Below are 18,918 nucleotides of genomic sequence, written 5' to 3'. Positions count from 1 at the left end.
CGCTACCGCAACTGCCCGTAAAACACTCTAAGCAATATCCAGGCAATCGCAATTATGACACCAAATTATTTATATTAATGGATATTTTATGTGACTGATGGTCAAAATACGAGCCCTTTTGTTTTCGGGGTCAAACGCATGCCCATTTCTTTTACCATCTTTCTGCTTCTTCCATCCTACTGCTGCCCATCCTACTTCTGCTCCTTCCTCGGCATTGTGAACTCAGGTCCTAGGAATGATGCTATAGAGGCTTCTCGATTCGACCTCCCCTTACTTCTCTCCCCGACACTTCAACACCGTTGTGACCTCTCTGTTTTTTCCTGCCTCTGTTCGTCTTGCGCCAAAGCACGCAAAGAAGCACGAATTCTCAGCATTCCTTTTCACATCAGTCAATCGCCAAACGAAAATGCGTCCAACAGGTGACGCGCTTCTGAAACGGTGGCATGGAATGCTGGGTCTATCGCGGCAATCTCCGCCATCCTGGTACCGAGATCGACTTCGGGAGGAACTACAGGAACGCCGACTCGCAAAGACACGCTGGCAGAAGCTCAGCGAGGCATCAGACGTCTTCTTTTCTAGCAGTCGAGCTCGGTACGATGGATACCCAGTTCGGAGATTGCCCCCGTTTGTTATCTCTCGCCATGGCCTCGTATACACGTATATGCTGGCAAAGTTCACTTTACGCTGGAAATTCTACCGAACAGCCGCTATCATGTGCAATGCTCCTCATTACGACTCAGTGCGCGAAGTAGTGAATCCCAGCAAAGATCAGAAGCTTGAAGAAGTCGCTTCACGTCACCAGATTGACCCGGTGGCGTTTGTAAGAGTTGGTCGCCAACTGCGACAAGTATGGCCTCTCCTCCCGTAGAGATGTGCTTCCGGCGATCGTCAGACTCAGTCGTGGAAAGGCAATCAGGAGAATACCAAATCCACAGCCTATGGCTTGACGCAAATCTCTCGGTCTCTTGTAATACTTGTTCAGTCATTGCTCCATGCTCTGCCGTTTGCCGCTTCCACAACTCAATTCTCTACCGCCCTTTACCAGAGAGGCTGGGTACATGCGTGCAGAAAAGTGGGCTGCTGTAGCAGGGTTCTGCAACACGCTGAATTGATTGATTGATATCATGATTGCTTCGGCTCTTTGAGTCACTTGATTGCCCAGAAAGAATAAGGCAGCCCAGAGATCGATCGATCTAGCCAATGCGGCCAACCTTCCATTTTACCTCCATCTCACCCTACATCAGCTACATCTAATAACGACATATCTCATCGATTATCGAATTGAGTTTCCTACCCACCCTTCCGAGAAGACCCAAGGATTTAGTATGATGCCTGCCAACTGCGAGAACGCTTCAAGCAACGTATCGGGCTCAATGGCGGATCTTCAGCTAAACCAACCCACTACCCCTGAAAATCGGTCTGCTTTCGATCACAAAGCAGTAGTTGTCGGCTTATACGGAATTCCAGGCTCTGGCAAAACGTTTCTGCTGAACAAACTGAAGCAGGAACTCGGACAGACGCAGTTCTCGTTCTACGAAGGCTCCGAGATGATTTCTACCGTTGTGCCTGGCGGTCTTGACGCATTTCAGAGCATGGAAGAACAAGAGAAGGCGCACTGGCGCCGGCATGCTATTGACGCGATTGGAAAGAACTGCGCTGACAGCGGACAAGTTGCAGTTGTCGCTGGACATTTCATGTTCTGGTCAGAGGAGCAGGAGGCTGGACGGCCAGTGTATACCCTAAATGACTTGGAGATCTTTACGCACATCGTCTATCTAGACGTCCTCGCCGAGGTTGTCGAGCGACGTCGTCTGGACGACACCGAAAGGAGTCGCCCGTCCACATCGGCAAGCCATTTGCACAAGTGGCAGCAGGAAGAAAAGACTCAGCTGCGCGATCTCTGCCGCCGTCATGGCATTTTGTTTTCGCTCGTATCGCCATCTCCGACGCTGCTGAACAAAGTCTCGAGACTGCTACGCGAGTTCAAGTACCATAACGAGGAATACAACCTATCTCAGGCCAAAATCAAGCTAGACGATGTTGTTGTTGCTAATCAACGCCAGCTGGAGACAGTGTTGGTCATGGACGCCGACAGGACGTTGGCTGCAGAGGACGCAGGCGCATTGTTCTGGAAGAGGGTCTCCGACTCGCGGCCATTGCAAGGTGCAGCATCCACATTGAATACGTTATTCAGCAGTCCTTTAGGTCACTCATATACTGCTTTTCGCCAGGCCGTATTGATATATGAAGAGACCGCTAATGATGAAGAGTTTGATACCCTTTGCCAAGAAGTGGCATTGGCGGTGACCATGCATCCTGAGATTGTGTCACTGTTGCAACTGGTGGCAGAGCAAAAGCATGTTGGCGCGGTGGTGGTCACCTGTGGACTGCGTCGTGTCTGGGATAAGGTGCTGGAGAGAGAACGTCTATCGGAGAAGGTGAAAGTTATTGGTGGAGGACGCATTGCAGATGGGTTCGTCGTTTCAGCGGCAGTAAAGGGCGCCTTGGTTGCCCGTTTGCGAGAGGTCCACCACATGCGTGTTTGGGCGTTCGGAGATAGTCCGCTGGACTTGGACATGTTGCGCAAGGCAGATCGAGCCATCGTCGTAGTTGGTGAGGAACAGACCAGAAGCAAGACCATGGATGTGGCCTTGACAAACGCCATCGACTATGACGGCCTTCGGGCGCACCAGGCTGTACTGCCAAGCAATGCCTCACCACGGCTAGATACTACCAAGCTTCCCATGATCAAGCTCACCGAGCCCGCATTCGTCAAGTCTCTCCTGTGCGACCGATATACACATGATGGTCTTCAAGTCCTTTGTGCCACAGATAGGAACGCAGCAAAGCTGCTCGCAACGCGGATGCGCGATGCAGCTGTTGCCGGCCCGGACCTGAGGGAAGCGCATCGCCGTGTCGGATGGTATCTGGCGAATGAGTTCGTGGCCGATGTGATGGGTCTCGAACAGTGTCCAATTCGGCATGTCCTGGGCCATCAAACAAGAGGCTACCAGCTTTTTCACGAGCAACAGACAACGATCGTGGCGCTAATGCGCGGCGGAGAACCCATGGCTTCTGGCGTCAACGACGCCTTCCCGCTTGCCATGTTCCTCCATGCCAGCGATGCTGACGATATCAAGCTCCATCATTTGCAAGGACAGCTCACAGTGATACTGGTAGATTCGGTAGTCAATACCGGCAAGACAATTGTTAAATTCGTGCAGCACGTTCGCAAGCTTCATGCCACTATTCGCATCGTGGTAGTTGCCGGTGTCGTTCAGGCCCAGTGCCTTTCTGGGGGCAGTCTCAACCAGACACTCGCACGTCACGCAAAACTTCATCTTATTGCACTTCGCCTTTCTGACACCAAATTCACTGGCAGTGGCACCACCGACACCGGTAACCGTCTGTTCAGCACGACGCATTTGTCCTGAAAAAATCTCCTATGGCAAGTACAAGGGCGCATAGATAGATATCAACTGGATGATCTCAACATTATTGCCAGGTTTTGTACTGTAGAGAAAGTGACTGGATGATCTCAACATCATTCCCAATTCTGTATCATGGAGAAAGAAGGCACAAGCTCTGCTGTTGCGCGTTAAATGGTTGAGTAGAACAGCCAGCTAAAGAGCAGAAGTTCTACGATAAATTCTTCTTTTCCAACCCTATAAGGCTCTTCAACACATTAGGGAGTTTCAGACCACTTTTTTTAAGCGTGGATTTTTCAGGTCGTGGGAAAATGAGCGATTTGCCACCAACAGCATCCACCAATGCTACCCTGGGGTATCATTGGTGAAGAAAATCGGCCTATTTGGTGGATTTCTCGTGTCGATATTCTATATCTCTTAGCAAATCTATCCAATTAGAAGGTCTTCCTTCTTACCACTACTACTATTACCTCCCATTGCTATCACCTCCCATACCTCTACGTCTTTCCTACCGTCCTTTCTACCGTCCTTTCTACCGTCTTTCCTACCACGCCGTCGCGGACCCCCCCCTCCCTTAACTCCGATTCCACAGCAGAAAAAAAAGTGGTCTGAAACCCCCTATTACATATTGTTCACAGAGGAGAGTTACACTCATCCAAAAGCCTATCATTGTTTTCTCGATGAAAGACTTGACGTCAACAAAATTGCCTTGTATATAGAGACGTTCTATGGTATCGTCGTCAATGCTTTCAAAGGGGCGTTGACCGGCCGTAAGTTCGTAAAGCACTGAACCAAGTGCGACCAGGTCGGACCCAACTCTGTTTTCCGAAATCCTGCTCCGTGGCGAACACCTATTATAATCGTTGAAGAAATGTCCCCTACTACGATGGGGAAGCCTGATTTTATATTTTGATCATCGAACTTCGATTGTGCCGCTTCGGCGTAAATAATCGCAGTGGTCAAGGTTCCACAACCGTCCGTTCCTGCTCGCATCTCCGTTCCAGCTACATTGCCGCAGCTCTGGAAGTCTACTCTTCACCCTCCATGTACCGCTGGAAGATGGCTCCGTTTTTGATTTTGATTTTGGTTTTCTAGAAAAGTCATGTTGCAACCATGTTACTTTATGACAGCAGGGGTGGTGGGGAGATAGCACGCTTGGATGCGGAACGGAGAGAGTTTAGAGTATGCACCACCATGGCCACCCGGCGTGCCTTGAATCCAACCCGAGATTTTACCGCAAGTAATTAGGTCTCCGGACAGAGCAAAGTGAACCTGTGATTGGGTGGTTCCTTGTTGGCAGGCGGCTACAGGCGCCATTTGGGGGGAAAGGTGAAAACTAAAAGGACACCCTCAATAGCCGGGTCGAGTGGGAAGGAGTCGTTGGATGGGTTTGAGATGGGGTAGGGGTTGGAAGGTTGCACGGCTTGCTGATGTCCCACTCGTCCCCCGTTGACGAGAGGTGGCGACGTTTGAGTTGACGCTTCGAGGGTGGTTTCTTCTTCAACGGTAGGTAAGAGGGAGGTACTGGTATTTAGGAGGGGGGGAGGGGGAGTCTTGGCACGATCCTAGCGTGTGCACAAAATGTCACAATTCTTGGCGTTGATTGAGGGATTCTCTAGAAAGCGGTGGGTGTGGCACTACAGAACCAGAGGGATCTGCTTTTTGGAAGACGTCTTCAAGTACGAAGGTAAATACTGCCCAAGGTAATGAGGTCTAAATGGCCGATTGACGGGCAGTAAAAAGTTGGCCTGACCTATCTAAGGTACATTGAGCATTTTCCTTGGATCTAAACTTGCCACCTCTGCACTTCGCACCTCTCCTTCAAGTAGCATCTCACTCATGATCTTCCCTGTTGCTGGACCGTTTTGAATGCCCCACGAATCATGGCCCGCAGCCAGCCACAAAGATCGTATACCTGTTGGTCCTACAAGAGGCCCAATGTCACGATTTCTGCCCTGGACAATGGGTCGGTAACAAGCCTGATTGATCAAGACCTCTCCGTTCCGTATCTCGTGTGATATACTGCTGATATCTTTGTAAATGGTATCACAGACTTCTTGGTTAACATGGACCAAGTCGCTGGTCTCGGGCAATGGAACGTCGTCATCACTAGGCCCACATGAATAGATCGTTCCATCTGGTCGAGAGTATATCTCTGGAGGTATGCGCTTCTGGGGAACCTTCGGATGGAGCTCGGGAAAGAGCACATATGCCGATGTAGGATTTGCCGGACGAACGACGATGCTGTGGTTCCTCGACTCTTTGATGGGAGCAGCTGGATACAAAAATTTGGTCCATGGGCCGGTAGCAATCACGATATCCGTAGCTAGGAGTGTGTGCATTCCGGAAGTGTTTTTCAAATTATAGGTCACCGACTCAGCCTTTCTACCATCCCGCGAGTAATTGATCTTCTTCACCGTGCCGAGAATGATCTTGACGCCTCTCTGTTCCGCTAAAGAGGCTATGCTGGTTGTGAACAGGTATGGGTGCACCTGTCCTGTGTCTTCCGGAGTTCCCAGCTCACTGTACGACGTTATGCTTTCAGGTATGATCCAATTCAATTTCGGCGGAAGATCGGCAGCCTTAGGCGCAGACATAGCGTGAGGGTGGAACTGAGATCCATTCTGCTCTGTTGTCACATGCCCAACAGCCTCTCCCATGGCGTCCACATCAGCACAATGAACGCTCCGATAACCCCAACGTCTTTGGCCGTTATGCTCCTCCGACAATTGGGTGTGAAGCTGATGACTGAGCGGTGCGATACATTGTGGATCTGCCCATGTGGCAACAAGACCTCCCGCCTTGCCTGAAGAGCCGCCAGCAAGCTGACTGGCTTCTAACAGAGTTACAGTGTGGGAGTCCGGGTCATACGATGGGTGACGGGTGATATAATAGGCGATACAGCAACCTATAATGCCACCCCCTTACCACAGTCAGCGAGAAAAACGCTGGTGGGTGATGCTTAAGGCTTTACCAATGATCACAGTATGCCGGTTGTCCGACACCTCGTCCATGTCTTTTCTGGTTCAGATATACTTTATACTGAGGATTCGCTTTCTTTGCTTGTATGTTGTATTCGCGGTACTTTGCGCAGCGCTCTCATGCTTGTGTTCCACAGATGACAGGACTGATTCGGCTCCTCTTATAATTGTGTCGGAATCGGCGGGGCTGTTTCAGTGTCAGTGCCAGTGCCATTGCCAAGGGTCTCAGCAACGAATTAGTAATAATTTAGTGACATCACCGGGGAGCTTCAGCTGGCGAATTAAACATGGAAGAGGTAAGGTAATTGACGGTAGGGGACGGGCTTTGAAATCCGATTTGGCCACAATCAATATATCAAACTTGGCGCTCACCTGCAGGGAGCTGCTTCCATGGAAGATAGACACTTTTTCCTACTAGAAGAGGCTAGTCGCTAGCTGCCGACGAAGCCACCAAACCTGCCTTAAGGTACGAGTACCTAACCTTAGGTAGCTAGCTACTCTACTTAATTACCTTATCTTGGTTAGGTACCTGTTCGTGGGACGGCAGACTAAAGTAGTCTCGGGCGTCTTTCCCCCACCCACGTGCCACTAAGATAGGTCAAGTACCTTACATGTAAGTGACCAACACAATCACAAAAGACTTCAGCACGTTCAGTCAAAGTTCCTCAAACATGAGCTGTCCGCTGCGTCTTTGACACACTCCGCCGAACACTGGATTCGGTTCCAGAGTGCGGGATCTGCTTACCGATTGGGAATATACATTTTACAGGCTTTATCTTGAGTCCAATCCATACAGTGTTGACCTTTGCAGTGAAAAGACAGCTCGATGATTGCTGCCGAAAGGAATTTGATGTAAGATTATCTACTCCGTACAAGCTGCAGGGTCCCCGAAAGAATTGGGGGTACCTTCATGAAATCTGTCGCACGCAAAACGCAACCATTCTTCTTTCAGGTTCTTAAGGCATGAGCGGCTAACGTCGAGTGCTCATTGGTGGCACCGCTCGCATTGGCTATCCGGCTTGCATAATTTCAGTGGCATTGCAACCATTGTAAAAATTGCCCCATGTACGAGTACGCCATGCGGCTTGGCTCAGCTGCCTTCCGAGCCACCCCTGGTGCTCCCAATGTGTGGCTCCTATCTGACCTTCGAAAAAGAGCTCAGGTATCTTTGAGCACTCCCTACAGTATAGTGGGATTTGACGTTCCTTGCGACTCCTCGCGTGCTGTAATTATGCTTTTGAAGCTACCCTAAGGCATGAAGTGAGCATGGTAGGTCTCGCCCACGTGTGCTTCTGGCTGGTCAAAGCTCTAATGGGATCGATAGGCTCCTGAGCCTGCGATCAGACTTGGACTCGAGCTTCTGTATAGTGCCCCATGTGACGGCGGTCAGCCTGGACCTCTTGTGGAGTACGCAAATCCAGATCGTTGCTTCTAATATTGTATCAGTATACTGAGTCATGTTCTCATTAGCGTGGTGGCTATCCACGGCCTCGGAGCCCACCCTGACTATACTTGGATTGCTGGCGATGTCAATTGGCTGAGAGATGAACATATGCTCCCACAAGCCATCCCAAATTCAAGGATATTGCGGTTTGGCTATGAATCTCAATGGCTGGGCAAAGAGGCAATACAGCAGAGGCTGCCGTTGGTCGCGGACCAACTACTGCGGAACCTGATGGCCTCACGAAAGGTGTGGCGCAATGTCCTATTTCCCCAGACTGGGATTGAGAATTCTCTTAGGAGTGTCCGTTGCGACCAATCGTATTCATTGGGCATTGTTTTGGTGGTATAGTCATCGAAAAGGTCTGTCATGCAGACCATACCGCTCAATCCGCTGGTTATCGATGATACTAATCCCTACAGGCTTTGGTATCCGCAAAACTCCACGAAGAAGATTATCCATGCATTATAAGATCCGTAGCGGGGATTATTTTTCTAGGAACGCCACACCGCGGATCAAACTCCCACTCCAAGGCATCAGTGATCGCGAACATCGCCTCAGCTGTTTCCCTGGGAGAGCAAAGCAGCCTACTGAAGGCTGTTGAAAAAGACTCTGAGATGCTGGCGGATCTCTTGCATGATTTTACACGTACCGTCAATACCATATCGATTCCTCTGTTTTGTTTTTTCGAGCAGCACAAGTCAGATGTTGCAAAGGTCATAAGATTCAAAGGCTCCAAGAACTTGATGCCGAGTGTCAAGGTACGGCAACACGTCCTAGTGCGTCGCCACAACCAAAACTGATATACTTCTTGTAGGATGCAGTGGTTGATGAGCACTCCGGCTGCCTTGACGGCTATCCTAAACTCGGCCTAGCGAGTGACCACTTTCGGCTGAACAAATTCACCAACCCGGATGATGGTAATTATCGTCTGGTGTGTGAAGAGGTTGTGAGATTTGTTGATAGCGCGCCTGAGCGGATTAGTAGTCGACGCCCGGGTAAGTACTGTATCTCAGTTTCGATTCGATAGAACCAATGCTGATACTATAATTTTCCAAGCTCTGCCGACCATGCCAAGCTCCAGCGATTTCGATTCTCGTTATCTCAGATCGGCTTCGCATACGACGAATCAACCTCGAAATGAAATCGAAGAACGACATCGTGCGAGCGTCCAGGCTTTGTTTGCCACAGATCCTGCCGATGACATGCACATGATTGCCAACAAGAAAGACAAGCTATTAGACACCATAGACTCCTGGATCATGAAAGATGCTACTTATATCAAATGGCTGGGGGACGATCGTTCACTTGTGCTATGGCTACATGGCGATCCTGGAAAAGGCAAAACGATGTTGGCCATTGCGTTGATTGAGGAATTCTCGAGAAAGCTCCGACTGGACCAATCTGCGAATGATACCGCCTTGCTCTACTTTTTCTGCGACAATCAAGACGACAGGCGTCGGACAGCGTCCCTCATCCTTCGTGGCCTGATATATCAAACTCTCTGTCAGCGTCCAGATCTCGCCGTCTACTTGCATAACGAGTACGAGAAACAACGCGAGCAATTGTTCTCCTCTCCGAACTCCCTACACACATTGTGGCGGATATTCCAGACCATCATCGAGTACTCCGGCCTCCGAGAGATCTTTATCGTGATTGATGCCCTTGATGAATGCGACAAAGAAACAATGGAGACGTTCTTGGTGCTTCTTGAGCCTTACATCACAATTGAGGATGATGAGCTCGCTCAGAGTTTCCAGAAGGATCCGAGATGTAACATCAAATGGCTCTTGACGAGTCGAAACGAATTGATGATTAAGCAGCTATTGACAGGGTCACTAGACGTTAGTCTAGAGGAAAACTCTAGTCATGTTGATGAGGCTGTTTTGAAATTCATTGACGTCAAAGTGAACCAGTTGACCAGGGTGAAAAATTACGATGAGGCGCTTAGAGCAGTCGTGGGAGATTGCCTTCGTCAGAAAGCCGAGGGAACTTTCTTGTGGGTTGCGCTGGCCTGTCGTGAATTATCGAAACCCTCGGTATTGTCGATCAACACGGAGGAGACACTTTCTCATCTACCTTCTGGAATAACGCCTTTGTATACTCGAATCATGGATCAAGTCTTGACCTCTGGAGACGAGAAGTCCACTGTTTATATCAAATCGATTCTCCAGTCTATGATCGTGGCTCTGAGACCTCTTATGCTACCCGAGTTGGCTGTGGCTGCGGGCTTGCCAAAGCAATATCATCACAACCTCCACGTGCTCGCAGAATACGTCGACCAGTGTGGATCAATGGTTACTATTCGGGAACGGCAAGCTCACTTCGTTCATCTGTCGGCGAAGACCTATCTAAGACAGGCCCATTTCGTCCACTTGTCAGCCAAAACCCATCTTCTCGAGAATGGCATAGACAGTATTGTCTCTCACGACCTCCGTGCTGAGCACCGGAACATGGCCATTCATTGCTTCCAATACGTATGTGGCCAAGTACGCTCTGGTCCAAAGCCTCGTGATTCATCACCATCCATATCATCATTTCGCAAAAACAGCGAGGTGGGGAAAGACGCAAGAGATGACATCTCATTCCTTGAGTATCCCATGCTTTTTTGGACAGATCACGCGCGAGATTCTTCGGATGATATCTGCGAACATTTTGACGTGCAGGAAGAATTCTTTCAAGCGAGATCAAAGGAATTCCAAGGATGGTTCGGCGCATACTGGGTCAAGACTCACGCTGAAAGCGAAAAGGTACCAGGCTCGTTCACAGCAATGCATCTCGCAGCGTATGCGGGGCTTTCATGGTTGCTATCGAAGCTGATGGAGTCAGGTCGCGCGTCTGATATACACTCCCGTGACTCCCTCGGTAACCAGCCGCTCTTATGGGCTGCGATGAATGGGCACTTCCAAGCGGTGCAATTTCTATTAGCTCGCGGAGCCCAAATAGCAGCCAAAAACAATGAAGGTGTGACCGCGCTTTACTGGGCAGCTAACAATGGACATGCGTCCATCATACAACGGCTGTTGGCCAAAGGTGCCAACTGCAGGCCCAAAGACAAAATTGGATGGACCCCGTTGCATCGAGCAGCTTTCAACGGACACACAGGGGTTGCACGCGTACTTTTAGACAGCGACGCAGATATCGAGGCGAAGGATGGTACAAAATGGACCGCTCTGATGCGAGCAGCGACTAATGGGAATATGGAGGTTGTGCGACTCCTACTCGCAAGAGACGCAAATATCACAATAAAAGATATGGAAGGCTGTACTCCCATGCACCACGCAGCGTTGAAGGGCCATGCGTCAATCGTCAAGCTCCTCGTAGAACAAGGCGCCGATCCAGAGCACCGGGACAACGACGGCTGGACAGTCTTGCAACATGCATCATGGAATGGCCATGAGAAGACCGTGAGATATCTGCTCAAGAACGGCGCAAATGTGCACTCCAGAGCAGATAATGGTTGGACAGCACTGCATCAAGCTACATGGAATGGTCACGCAACAGTGGTTGGACGTTTGCTCAAAGGCGGCGCAGACCCAAATGAGACTGATGACGAAGGAGAATCGCCTTTGCATCAGGCTGCCTGGCGAGGGCATCCTGCAGTCATGAAGCTACTGTTGGAAGAAGATGCTGACCCCAATTTGAGAGACCGTACTGGCCAGACAGCGCTTCATCAAGCCGCCAGTAATGGCTCAAAGGCGGTAGTGCAGCTGCTGCTCGATGAAGGAGCTGATCCACGTGTTGAAGACGACGATGACCGAAAGCCACATTCGCTAGCAGAGGAAAATTTCCATCATCAGATAGCCAAGGTCCTGAGAGATCGAGAAAAAGAGGTCTACGGTGACGAAGTACTTCCCGACACAAATAATATTCCCAAAACATCCCTTCCTGATTCGCACGTGGATTCAGCCATCATCGCCATCCTCTCTGCAGACCCAGAAACAACCGTGATTGAAGCGTATGGTCAGGCAGGATTTTCTACTCCATCGAAGGTTACTACTGTCAAGGAAGGAAACATTAGCGTCCATTTTTTGAAGACAGGACCTGATGGCGAAATGTTCAAAGGTTGTGCCACCTCTGTTCGCAGTACTTGGTTTTGCTAGCTCACTGACGCTCGAATAGGAGAGCACGAATCGTTGACTGCCATTCACTCAGCCGTCCCTACCCTTTGTCCTAAAAGCGTCGCCCATGGAAAGCTTTCGGATTCTCCCGGCTACTTTCTCCTCACCGAGTTCATCGACATAGGGGCTGTCAGTGATGGTAGTCAAAGTCATGGTCTATCTCTTGCTCAAAAGCTTGCAAAATTGCATAGCTCCCCTACGCTGATTCCGGCAGGATTTTCCCGGCCGGTTTTTGGCTTTCCCGTCATGACCTGCGTTGGTCGCACACTTCAAAATAATGCATGGAGTCGTTCTTGGCCTAAATTTTTTGCCGAAAACCGTCTCCGCGCTGTCTGTAGCCTTGTTGAAAAAAATCATGGAAGCGACCCAGATCTGACCTCCTTGCTTGATCGGGTCGTTAAGGAGGTCATCCCGCGGCTTCTGGGAAATGGACATCTGGGAGGGAGGCAGGGAGTTCAACCTGCGCTTGTTCACGGAGACCTGTGGTCTGGTAATAAGGCCCGAGGAAGGGTCGGAGGCAAAGGCGGCATGGAAGATCTTATATTCGATGCCGGCTCGTGCTTTGCGCACTCAGAATACGAACTAGGAATAATGAGAATGTTCGGAGGCTTCTCTGCTGGATTCTTCAACGAGTATCATCGGCTGATCCCGAAGACGGTACCAAAGAACGAGTATGATGATCGTCTAGCGTTATATGAATTGTAAGGAGTGCTCAGTCAGAACTCCTGTTCGTCGGCAGGAACATCGAGCTGATTTTGATTTCAGATATCAGTGGCTAAACCACTACGCGCTGTTCTCCGGCGGATATAGAGAGGATGCGTTGGACTGTATGGAGAATCTTGTCTCGAAGTATGGCAAGGACGAAGGCGAGGGTGGAGGTTCATCTTCCTCCTAGGATGAGAGGCCCTCTTGCTCGTCGCGCCGGCTATCATCTGTCAAATCATGCCCAGCCATCTCCGGAGCGAGCAATCTATTGATAGGTCAGGATGGAGCCCCGCAGGCGATACAGACAATTTTGTACTTTGAACAAGTACTGCTCGTTTTCTGATTCTTTATGATTCTATAAAGGTGACCTTGAGATCCATTAAAGTGAGGATATCGAGAGTCAAGAAGCCGGTACGTACGCAATACGTTCAACTCCAAGAACATCAATCAACGTCTTCCCACGAAGCGATATCATATCGTCGGTCAAAGAACGGTGGTTCCGATTGGCTTTCTAGTCGAGTATTGCAACTTTGTGTTAAAGCCATCAACAGCAGTGATTGGCCTTCGTCCATGCAACTTTGTCATGTGAATAACACCGCCTGCACCATTACGCATGGTGAAGAGCGTACGACCGTGGGCGACAATGACACTGCCTTCACCAGACCGCCAGCCTACTTGTACTCCAACACCCGGCAAGGTGCCAAGCCTTCACTTCTCACTCGCCTGCATTAAAACTCCCATTTTCTCCATTTCTCGTCCAGTCTCCACTTCCCAACTCACGCCTTTGCCATCTTCTCATCTTCTCACACAGGATCAACCATCGACGCAACGATGTCGTCGGAGGTATCATTCGAGACTCCTTACGACATCCCCGCTCTCCTCACGCAGATCGCATCCAACGGCGGTGATCTGCTGAAAGGCGGTGAAGAAGCACGTCAGGCATGTCTGACCGCCGCACGCAAGCTTCAATTTGCGCTCGAGAAGCCCACCGAGTCTATCTTGCGAGCCCGTGTTGCAGAGGTATGAACAGCACCCTTCATCGCGTGTAAGACTGCAAAGCTGACCTCTCACGAATCGTGCAGCCAGCTCATCATGCTGCTCTACGCATTGCTGTCGACTTGGGTCTCTTCCAGAAGATGGCTGAGAGTGGGAAGAAAGTCACGAGTGTCACGCATTTAGCTGCATTGACGGACGCTGATGTTGTGCTGTTGGGTATGTGATCTAAGAGTGTGGTTTTTCCTCGACCCCGCCAGCTAACACATCTTCTTGTACAACAGCGCGCTTGATGAAGCATCTTGCCTCGATGGGAACGTTGTACGAGGGCGAGATCGCTGGTACTTATTCTTTGACACCCCTTTCTAAGGCTCTCTCCCAGCACAAGAAGTTCCAAGAGGCCATTCCTTTAAGGTCAGTGAGCCATTTCTAATCAGCGGTATGCTTCAGTGTCACCAAACCTTCGCTAATGCTCACCATCACACAGCTTCAACGTCATCGGCCCCTCCTTCGCCGCGCTCCCCGAATACCTCCAAAAGACCTCCTACAAGAACCCGCACGACGACCTCTCCCAGATCCGCTACAGCAAGGACCACAACCAATACTGCGGCCCCTTCCAATTCGCGCACAACACGCCCAACGATTTCTGGGAATGGATCGCCTACCGTCCAGAACGCGTGTGTCCTTTTAACAACCAGATGAACGATCGGGTGACCGGGTTATCGAGCTGGGATGATACGCAGCTGCGTCCTTTGGAGGAGAAGCTGGGAAAGGAGGCGGGTGATAAAGATGTGCCGGTGCTGATTGTGGATGTGGGTGGAGGGAAGGGACGCGATTTGAAGGCGTTTCATGAGAAATTCTCTACGCTGCCTGGACAGCTTGTACTGCAGGATCGGGCGAGTGTGCTGGATGATGAAGAGGTGAAAGGGTTGGATGACAAGATCAAGGTCATGGAGCATGACTTCTTCACTCCACAGCCCATCAAAGGTGATCCATCCCTGTCCACCCAATCCGTGGAGACGCAACACCAGGACTGACCGGGATGCACAGGCGCACGAGCATACTACCTTCACTCCGTCCTCCACGACTGGTCCGACGAGAAGTGCGCCGACATCGTCGCCAACCTCAAGCCTGCCATGACCAAAGGCTACAGCCAGCTACTCATCACCGAGCATGTCATCCCCGACCATGGCGCGAACTGGATCAGCACCACGCTCGACATGATCATGATGTGCTGCTTTGCGGGTGGCGAGCGTACAGTCCGGGACTGGGAGACGTTGCTGGGGGATGCTGGATTCAAGATCACGAGCATCAAAGGGTGTGAGCCGGGTACTGAGAGTTTGATTGAGGCGGAGTTGGTTTGAATTGGATTGAATTGGAAATGGAATGCATGAGACTTGGAAGGCTTCATGGAGGATGTGCTTGAGAGCTAGGTCTAGAGTCGGTTGAAGGAATCATGACATTGATACAGATCATGAAGGACATTTAGACATTGACACCCCAATACATGATTCGTGATATCGACCATTAATTCATGGATTGACAACCTGCTCTGGCCGTAGATCAGTGGGTTCGTTGTGAACATACTCTAGGCGAGTATTCTGGTGTGGGATTAGGCTCCGGACCAGGCTTCTTTGGGGCCTCAGAGGGCTTTGGAACCTTTTTGACAGAATCAATGTCATTGGAGACCTTAATCCGAGGCGTGGTTGTTCCACAGTACACTTAAGCCTCATGCCTTGTAGGAAAAGGTACCAGCCCCGTTCTCTTTTGGAAGTCTCGTCGATTACACCTTTCGAAGCTGATTTCGCGCTTCGTAGAGTGTGTTCTAGACATGTCGTAGCTGTAGTAGGTCCCCGGGATGCACAGGATGCCTCCAAATTCCAAAGACTGCTACAGTGTTTGTTGATAGAAGATGTCCGTCGTCGCCTCATGTTTTAGTTACAGGTACTCATCTTTCCCTGCATGAACTCGAAGAACATCGAAGCCGTTAATCTTAGGGTTAGGGTTAGAGTAGGGCTACTAGACTAGCGGTCGAGGCAGACTTCCACGATTTCCGTGATACCTGCCGGAGAACGTCATCACAACCACAAGCATTGGCATGTCTCCTATACTTCCCTTCTATGTCTCTCGAGCTCTTCTGATGTTCAAGCTCCTTTTCTTGTCCTTCATCCCTCATATCGACCTTCAACCTCCCTAGATATCCAATCTCTATTTCTCCAGTCATCGCCTTCAACAATCATGTCTGATCCAAAGAATCCTAACATTGACAAAAGAAGCACTCCTCAATATGCCCTGTACCAGAGGGAAAACTTTTGGAAGACTAATACCGGGGAGGTGCCTCCATTCAATACTGGTCGGGTTCCCCTTCCTCCAGGAGCGTACTGAGCGGCAATTGACATTCCTTCTACAGAACCTGGCAAGCTAGAAGAACTGGCAAAAGCGAAGCTGACAGAAGGTGGATGGTATGCACGAGAACTCTGTCGTTGTCTGGCAGCCCAGTTGACATGTCCGAATAGGTACTACGCTTCTTCAAATGCCGGTCAATCCTACACTCACCTTGCCAACCGCCAGGCTTTCTTCCGTCACCGAATCATTCCCAGGCAATTGGTTGACACGAACCTACGAGACACCACCACTACCATCTTTGGCCATAAAGGTATCAAACCTCAGAATTTCCAAACAAGCTCTGGTCTGACTCATCCTCAGTAAGCGCCCCCATCGGCTTCGCTCCTATCGGCATCAACGTCATCTACAATCCGCTTGGCGAGCTTCCAGTAGCCAAAGTGGCCAAAGAGCTTAACCTCCCATACGCACTCAGCACAGCCGGCAGCAACCCCATTGAAAAAGTAGCCGAAGCAAATGGCCAAGGTCCTCGTTTTTTTCAGCTATACATGCCACACGACGACGAGTTGACCGTCTCCCTCCTTACGCGAGCCTTCAATTCTGGCTTCGATGTCTGCATACTCACTACAGATACATGGCAGCTGGGTTGGCGACATGACGACGTTGCTACGGGCAACTATGCTTTCTATCATGGTATAGGTGCGGACCTTGGACTCAGCGATCCAGTCTTCCAGAAGCGACTCAAGGAGGCAGGCATTGACCCTGTGAAGCAGCCGAACGAAGCCGGCGCTATGTGGATTGACAATGTCTGGCATGGACGCGCGTGGAGCTGGGAGAAGATCCCATGGTTGATCGAAACATGGAAAAAGATTAGCGGTGGTCGACCGTTTTGTTTGAAGGGTATCCAGAGCGTCGAAGATGCGAAGAAAGCTGTGGAGGTGGGCTGTGATGGGATTGTTGTGAGCAACCATGCTGGAAGGCAGGTCGATGGCGCGATCGCCAGTCTGGACGCGCTTGAGAACATAGTTGCCGCAGTCGGGGACAAGACATATATCATGTACGACAGCGGTATCAGAGGTGGATCTGACGTGCTCAAGGCTCTTGCTCTGGGAGCAAAGTTCGTATGGGTGGGAAGACTTTGGGTTTGGGGATTGAGTATCATGGGGGAGGCGGGCGTGAGACATGTTATGAAGAGTTTGCTGGCGGACTTTGACATTCTGATGAACGTGGGTGGATTTCAGAATATTGAGCAGATTGATCGGACTGCGTTGGGTGAGTGCTTCCTTGACTGTATGATGGACGAGAGACACTGACTTGTTTGTAGAATCTTATCCCAAGGCTTATGCGATGATCGCGGAGAGGTCAAAGCTATAGAACATCTATGATGAAGTCCTCTTGAATCGGAAACGCTGCTCAAGCCGGGTACCTACCCGTAAGCCCCCGCCAAACCATCTCTCTCTTTGGCTTCAAATTCTCGACTTGAAAGATGTTTAGTATCGTCTTATGTGTATTTGAATCTTCGGGGCTTACCCGCTGTCTCATTTTTTCCATGTCAAAATATTGGAGTCTTTCCTTGCTGCTAGATGCTATACATGTCACTGGGGAATCGATATCGACCTCAGGCTAAATATTCGTATTCAGCTCCTTTACGACTACTGCCCGTGTGTCCTTGTTGTCCTTTCGACGCGTACTCATGTGTACTCTACTTGACCAATCGTCGTTCTCATCTCATCTCATGGAATTACAAAAAATTCCGCCTTGACGCTGACGAATCGCGGAGTTAAGGGTCTCGGGGTCTCTATCTCCCGAGTACTTGCTGCACGTCTCATCTTCCCTGCCAGCTTTTAGAGTCTTTCTCCTCTCGACGATATCCGTCCCTTTCATTGACACTCTTGGCATCCACATCCAGCTCTCTTTTCAACCAAGCCGACTCACACTTCCACAACACTACAACAGTACATTGCCAAGTCTCCGCTACCATCCTCCCATCTCCACCACGGCCCGAGAATATGCCACCCAGCAGCCGCAGGGTTCCAACAAGAACCATCTGGAAAATGTCGCCGTCGTTGGGGTAGGTCAGCGTTGCCTGTAATCCCCACCCCCATTTCCGTTGCCATTTCCATTTCCGTTTCCATTTCCATTTCCGTTCCCATTTCCCATTTCCGTTGCCATTTCCGTTGCCATTTCCGTTGCCATTTCCGTTGCCATTTCCGTTGCCATTTCCGTTGCCATTTCCGTTGCCATTTCCGTTGCCATTTCCGTTGCCCATGCCCTTTTCCGTTGCCATTTCCGTTGCCATTTCCGTTGCCCATTTCCGTTGCCCATTTCCGTTGCCATTTCCGTTGCCCATGCCCGTTGCCCATGCCCATTTCCGTTGCCATTTCCGTTGCCCATGCCCATTTCCGTTGTCCTTGGTCGTTGCCATTTCCGTTGCCATTTCCGTTGCCATTTCCGTTGCCCATGCCCATTTCCGTTGCCCTTGGTCGTTGCCATTTCCGTTGCCATTTCCGTTGCCATTTCCGTTGCCATTTCCGTTACCATTTCCGTTGCCATTTCCGTTGGCCGTTTCCATTGCCGTTTCCATTTCCGTTGCCCTTGGTCGTTGCCATTTCCGTTGCCATTTCCGTTGCCCATACCCATTTCCGTTGCCCTTGATCGTTGTCCGTTGTCCATTTCCGTTGTCCATTTCCGTTCCCATTTCCGTTCCCATTTCCGTTGCCATTTCCGTTACCCATGCCCATTTCCGTTGCCCTTGGTCGTTGCCATTTCCGTTACCATTTCCGTTGCCATTTCCGTTGGCCGTTTCCATTGCCGTTTCCATTGCCATTTCCGTTGTCCATTTCCGTTGCCCATTTCCGTTGCCCATTTCCGTTGCCCATTTCCGTTTCCATTTCCACTGCCAAAAC

The 18,918-nt window shown here is 50.3% G+C and overlaps 6 protein-coding genes across 6 annotated transcripts; 4 read left to right on the top strand and 2 right to left on the bottom strand.

Annotated features, from left to right (window-relative positions):
* Positions 1-406: 406 nt before the first annotated feature.
* On the top strand, positions 407-3,434 carry HO133_010585 (uncharacterized protein; the record flags this gene model as incomplete). The annotated part of the gene is made up of 2 exons (XM_037301437.1): positions 407-820; positions 1,167-3,434. The coding sequence occupies 2 exons, from the start codon at positions 407-409 to the stop codon at positions 3,432-3,434; spliced, it is 2,682 nt and encodes an 893-aa protein (XP_037153071.1).
* Positions 3,435-5,185: 1,751 nt separating this feature from the next.
* Positions 5,186-6,442, bottom strand: HO133_010584 (uncharacterized protein; the record flags this gene model as incomplete). The annotated part of the gene is made up of 2 exons (XM_037301436.1): positions 5,186-6,264; positions 6,403-6,442. The coding sequence occupies 2 exons, from the start codon at positions 6,440-6,442 to the stop codon at positions 5,186-5,188; spliced, it is 1,119 nt and encodes a 372-aa protein (XP_037153070.1).
* A 1,575-nt stretch (positions 6,443-8,017) lies between these two features.
* On the top strand, positions 8,018-12,676 carry HO133_010583 (uncharacterized protein; the record flags this gene model as incomplete). Its single annotated transcript, XM_037301435.1, has 5 exons — positions 8,018-8,099; positions 8,349-8,611; positions 8,668-8,848; positions 8,910-11,915; positions 11,973-12,676. The coding sequence occupies 5 exons, from the start codon at positions 8,018-8,020 to the stop codon at positions 12,674-12,676; spliced, it is 4,236 nt and encodes a 1,411-aa protein (XP_037153069.1).
* An 831-nt stretch (positions 12,677-13,507) lies between these two features.
* Positions 13,508-15,033, top strand: HO133_010582 (uncharacterized protein; the record flags this gene model as incomplete). Its single annotated transcript, XM_037301434.1, has 5 exons — positions 13,508-13,696; positions 13,759-13,888; positions 13,954-14,083; positions 14,157-14,656; positions 14,720-15,033. The coding sequence occupies 5 exons, from the start codon at positions 13,508-13,510 to the stop codon at positions 15,031-15,033; spliced, it is 1,263 nt and encodes a 420-aa protein (XP_037153068.1).
* Positions 15,034-15,907: 874 nt separating this feature from the next.
* HO133_010581 (uncharacterized protein) lies at positions 15,908-17,386 on the top strand (the record flags this gene model as incomplete). Its single annotated transcript, XM_037301433.1, has 5 exons — positions 15,908-16,022; positions 16,080-16,131; positions 16,186-16,325; positions 16,376-17,284; positions 17,337-17,386. 5 exons carry the CDS (start codon positions 15,908-15,910, stop codon positions 17,384-17,386), a joined length of 1,266 nt encoding a protein of 421 aa, XP_037153067.1.
* Positions 17,387-17,837: 451 nt separating this feature from the next.
* Positions 17,838-18,839, bottom strand: HO133_010580 (uncharacterized protein; the record flags this gene model as incomplete). Its single annotated transcript, XM_037301432.1, has 1 exon — positions 17,838-18,839. The coding sequence occupies one exon, from the start codon at positions 18,837-18,839 to the stop codon at positions 17,838-17,840; it is 1,002 nt and encodes a 333-aa protein (XP_037153066.1).
* Positions 18,840-18,918: the final 79 nt, after the last annotated feature.

The sequence above is a fragment of the Letharia lupina genome (genome assembly GCF_014066315.1).
Source record: "Letharia lupina isolate WasteWater1 chromosome Unknown contig_9, whole genome shotgun sequence".
In the NCBI taxonomy this organism is placed as follows: domain Eukaryota; kingdom Fungi; phylum Ascomycota; class Lecanoromycetes; order Lecanorales; family Parmeliaceae; genus Letharia; species Letharia lupina.
The sequence above is the reverse complement of the archived record's forward strand: the minus strand, read 5'-3'. Positions and strand labels throughout refer to the sequence as shown.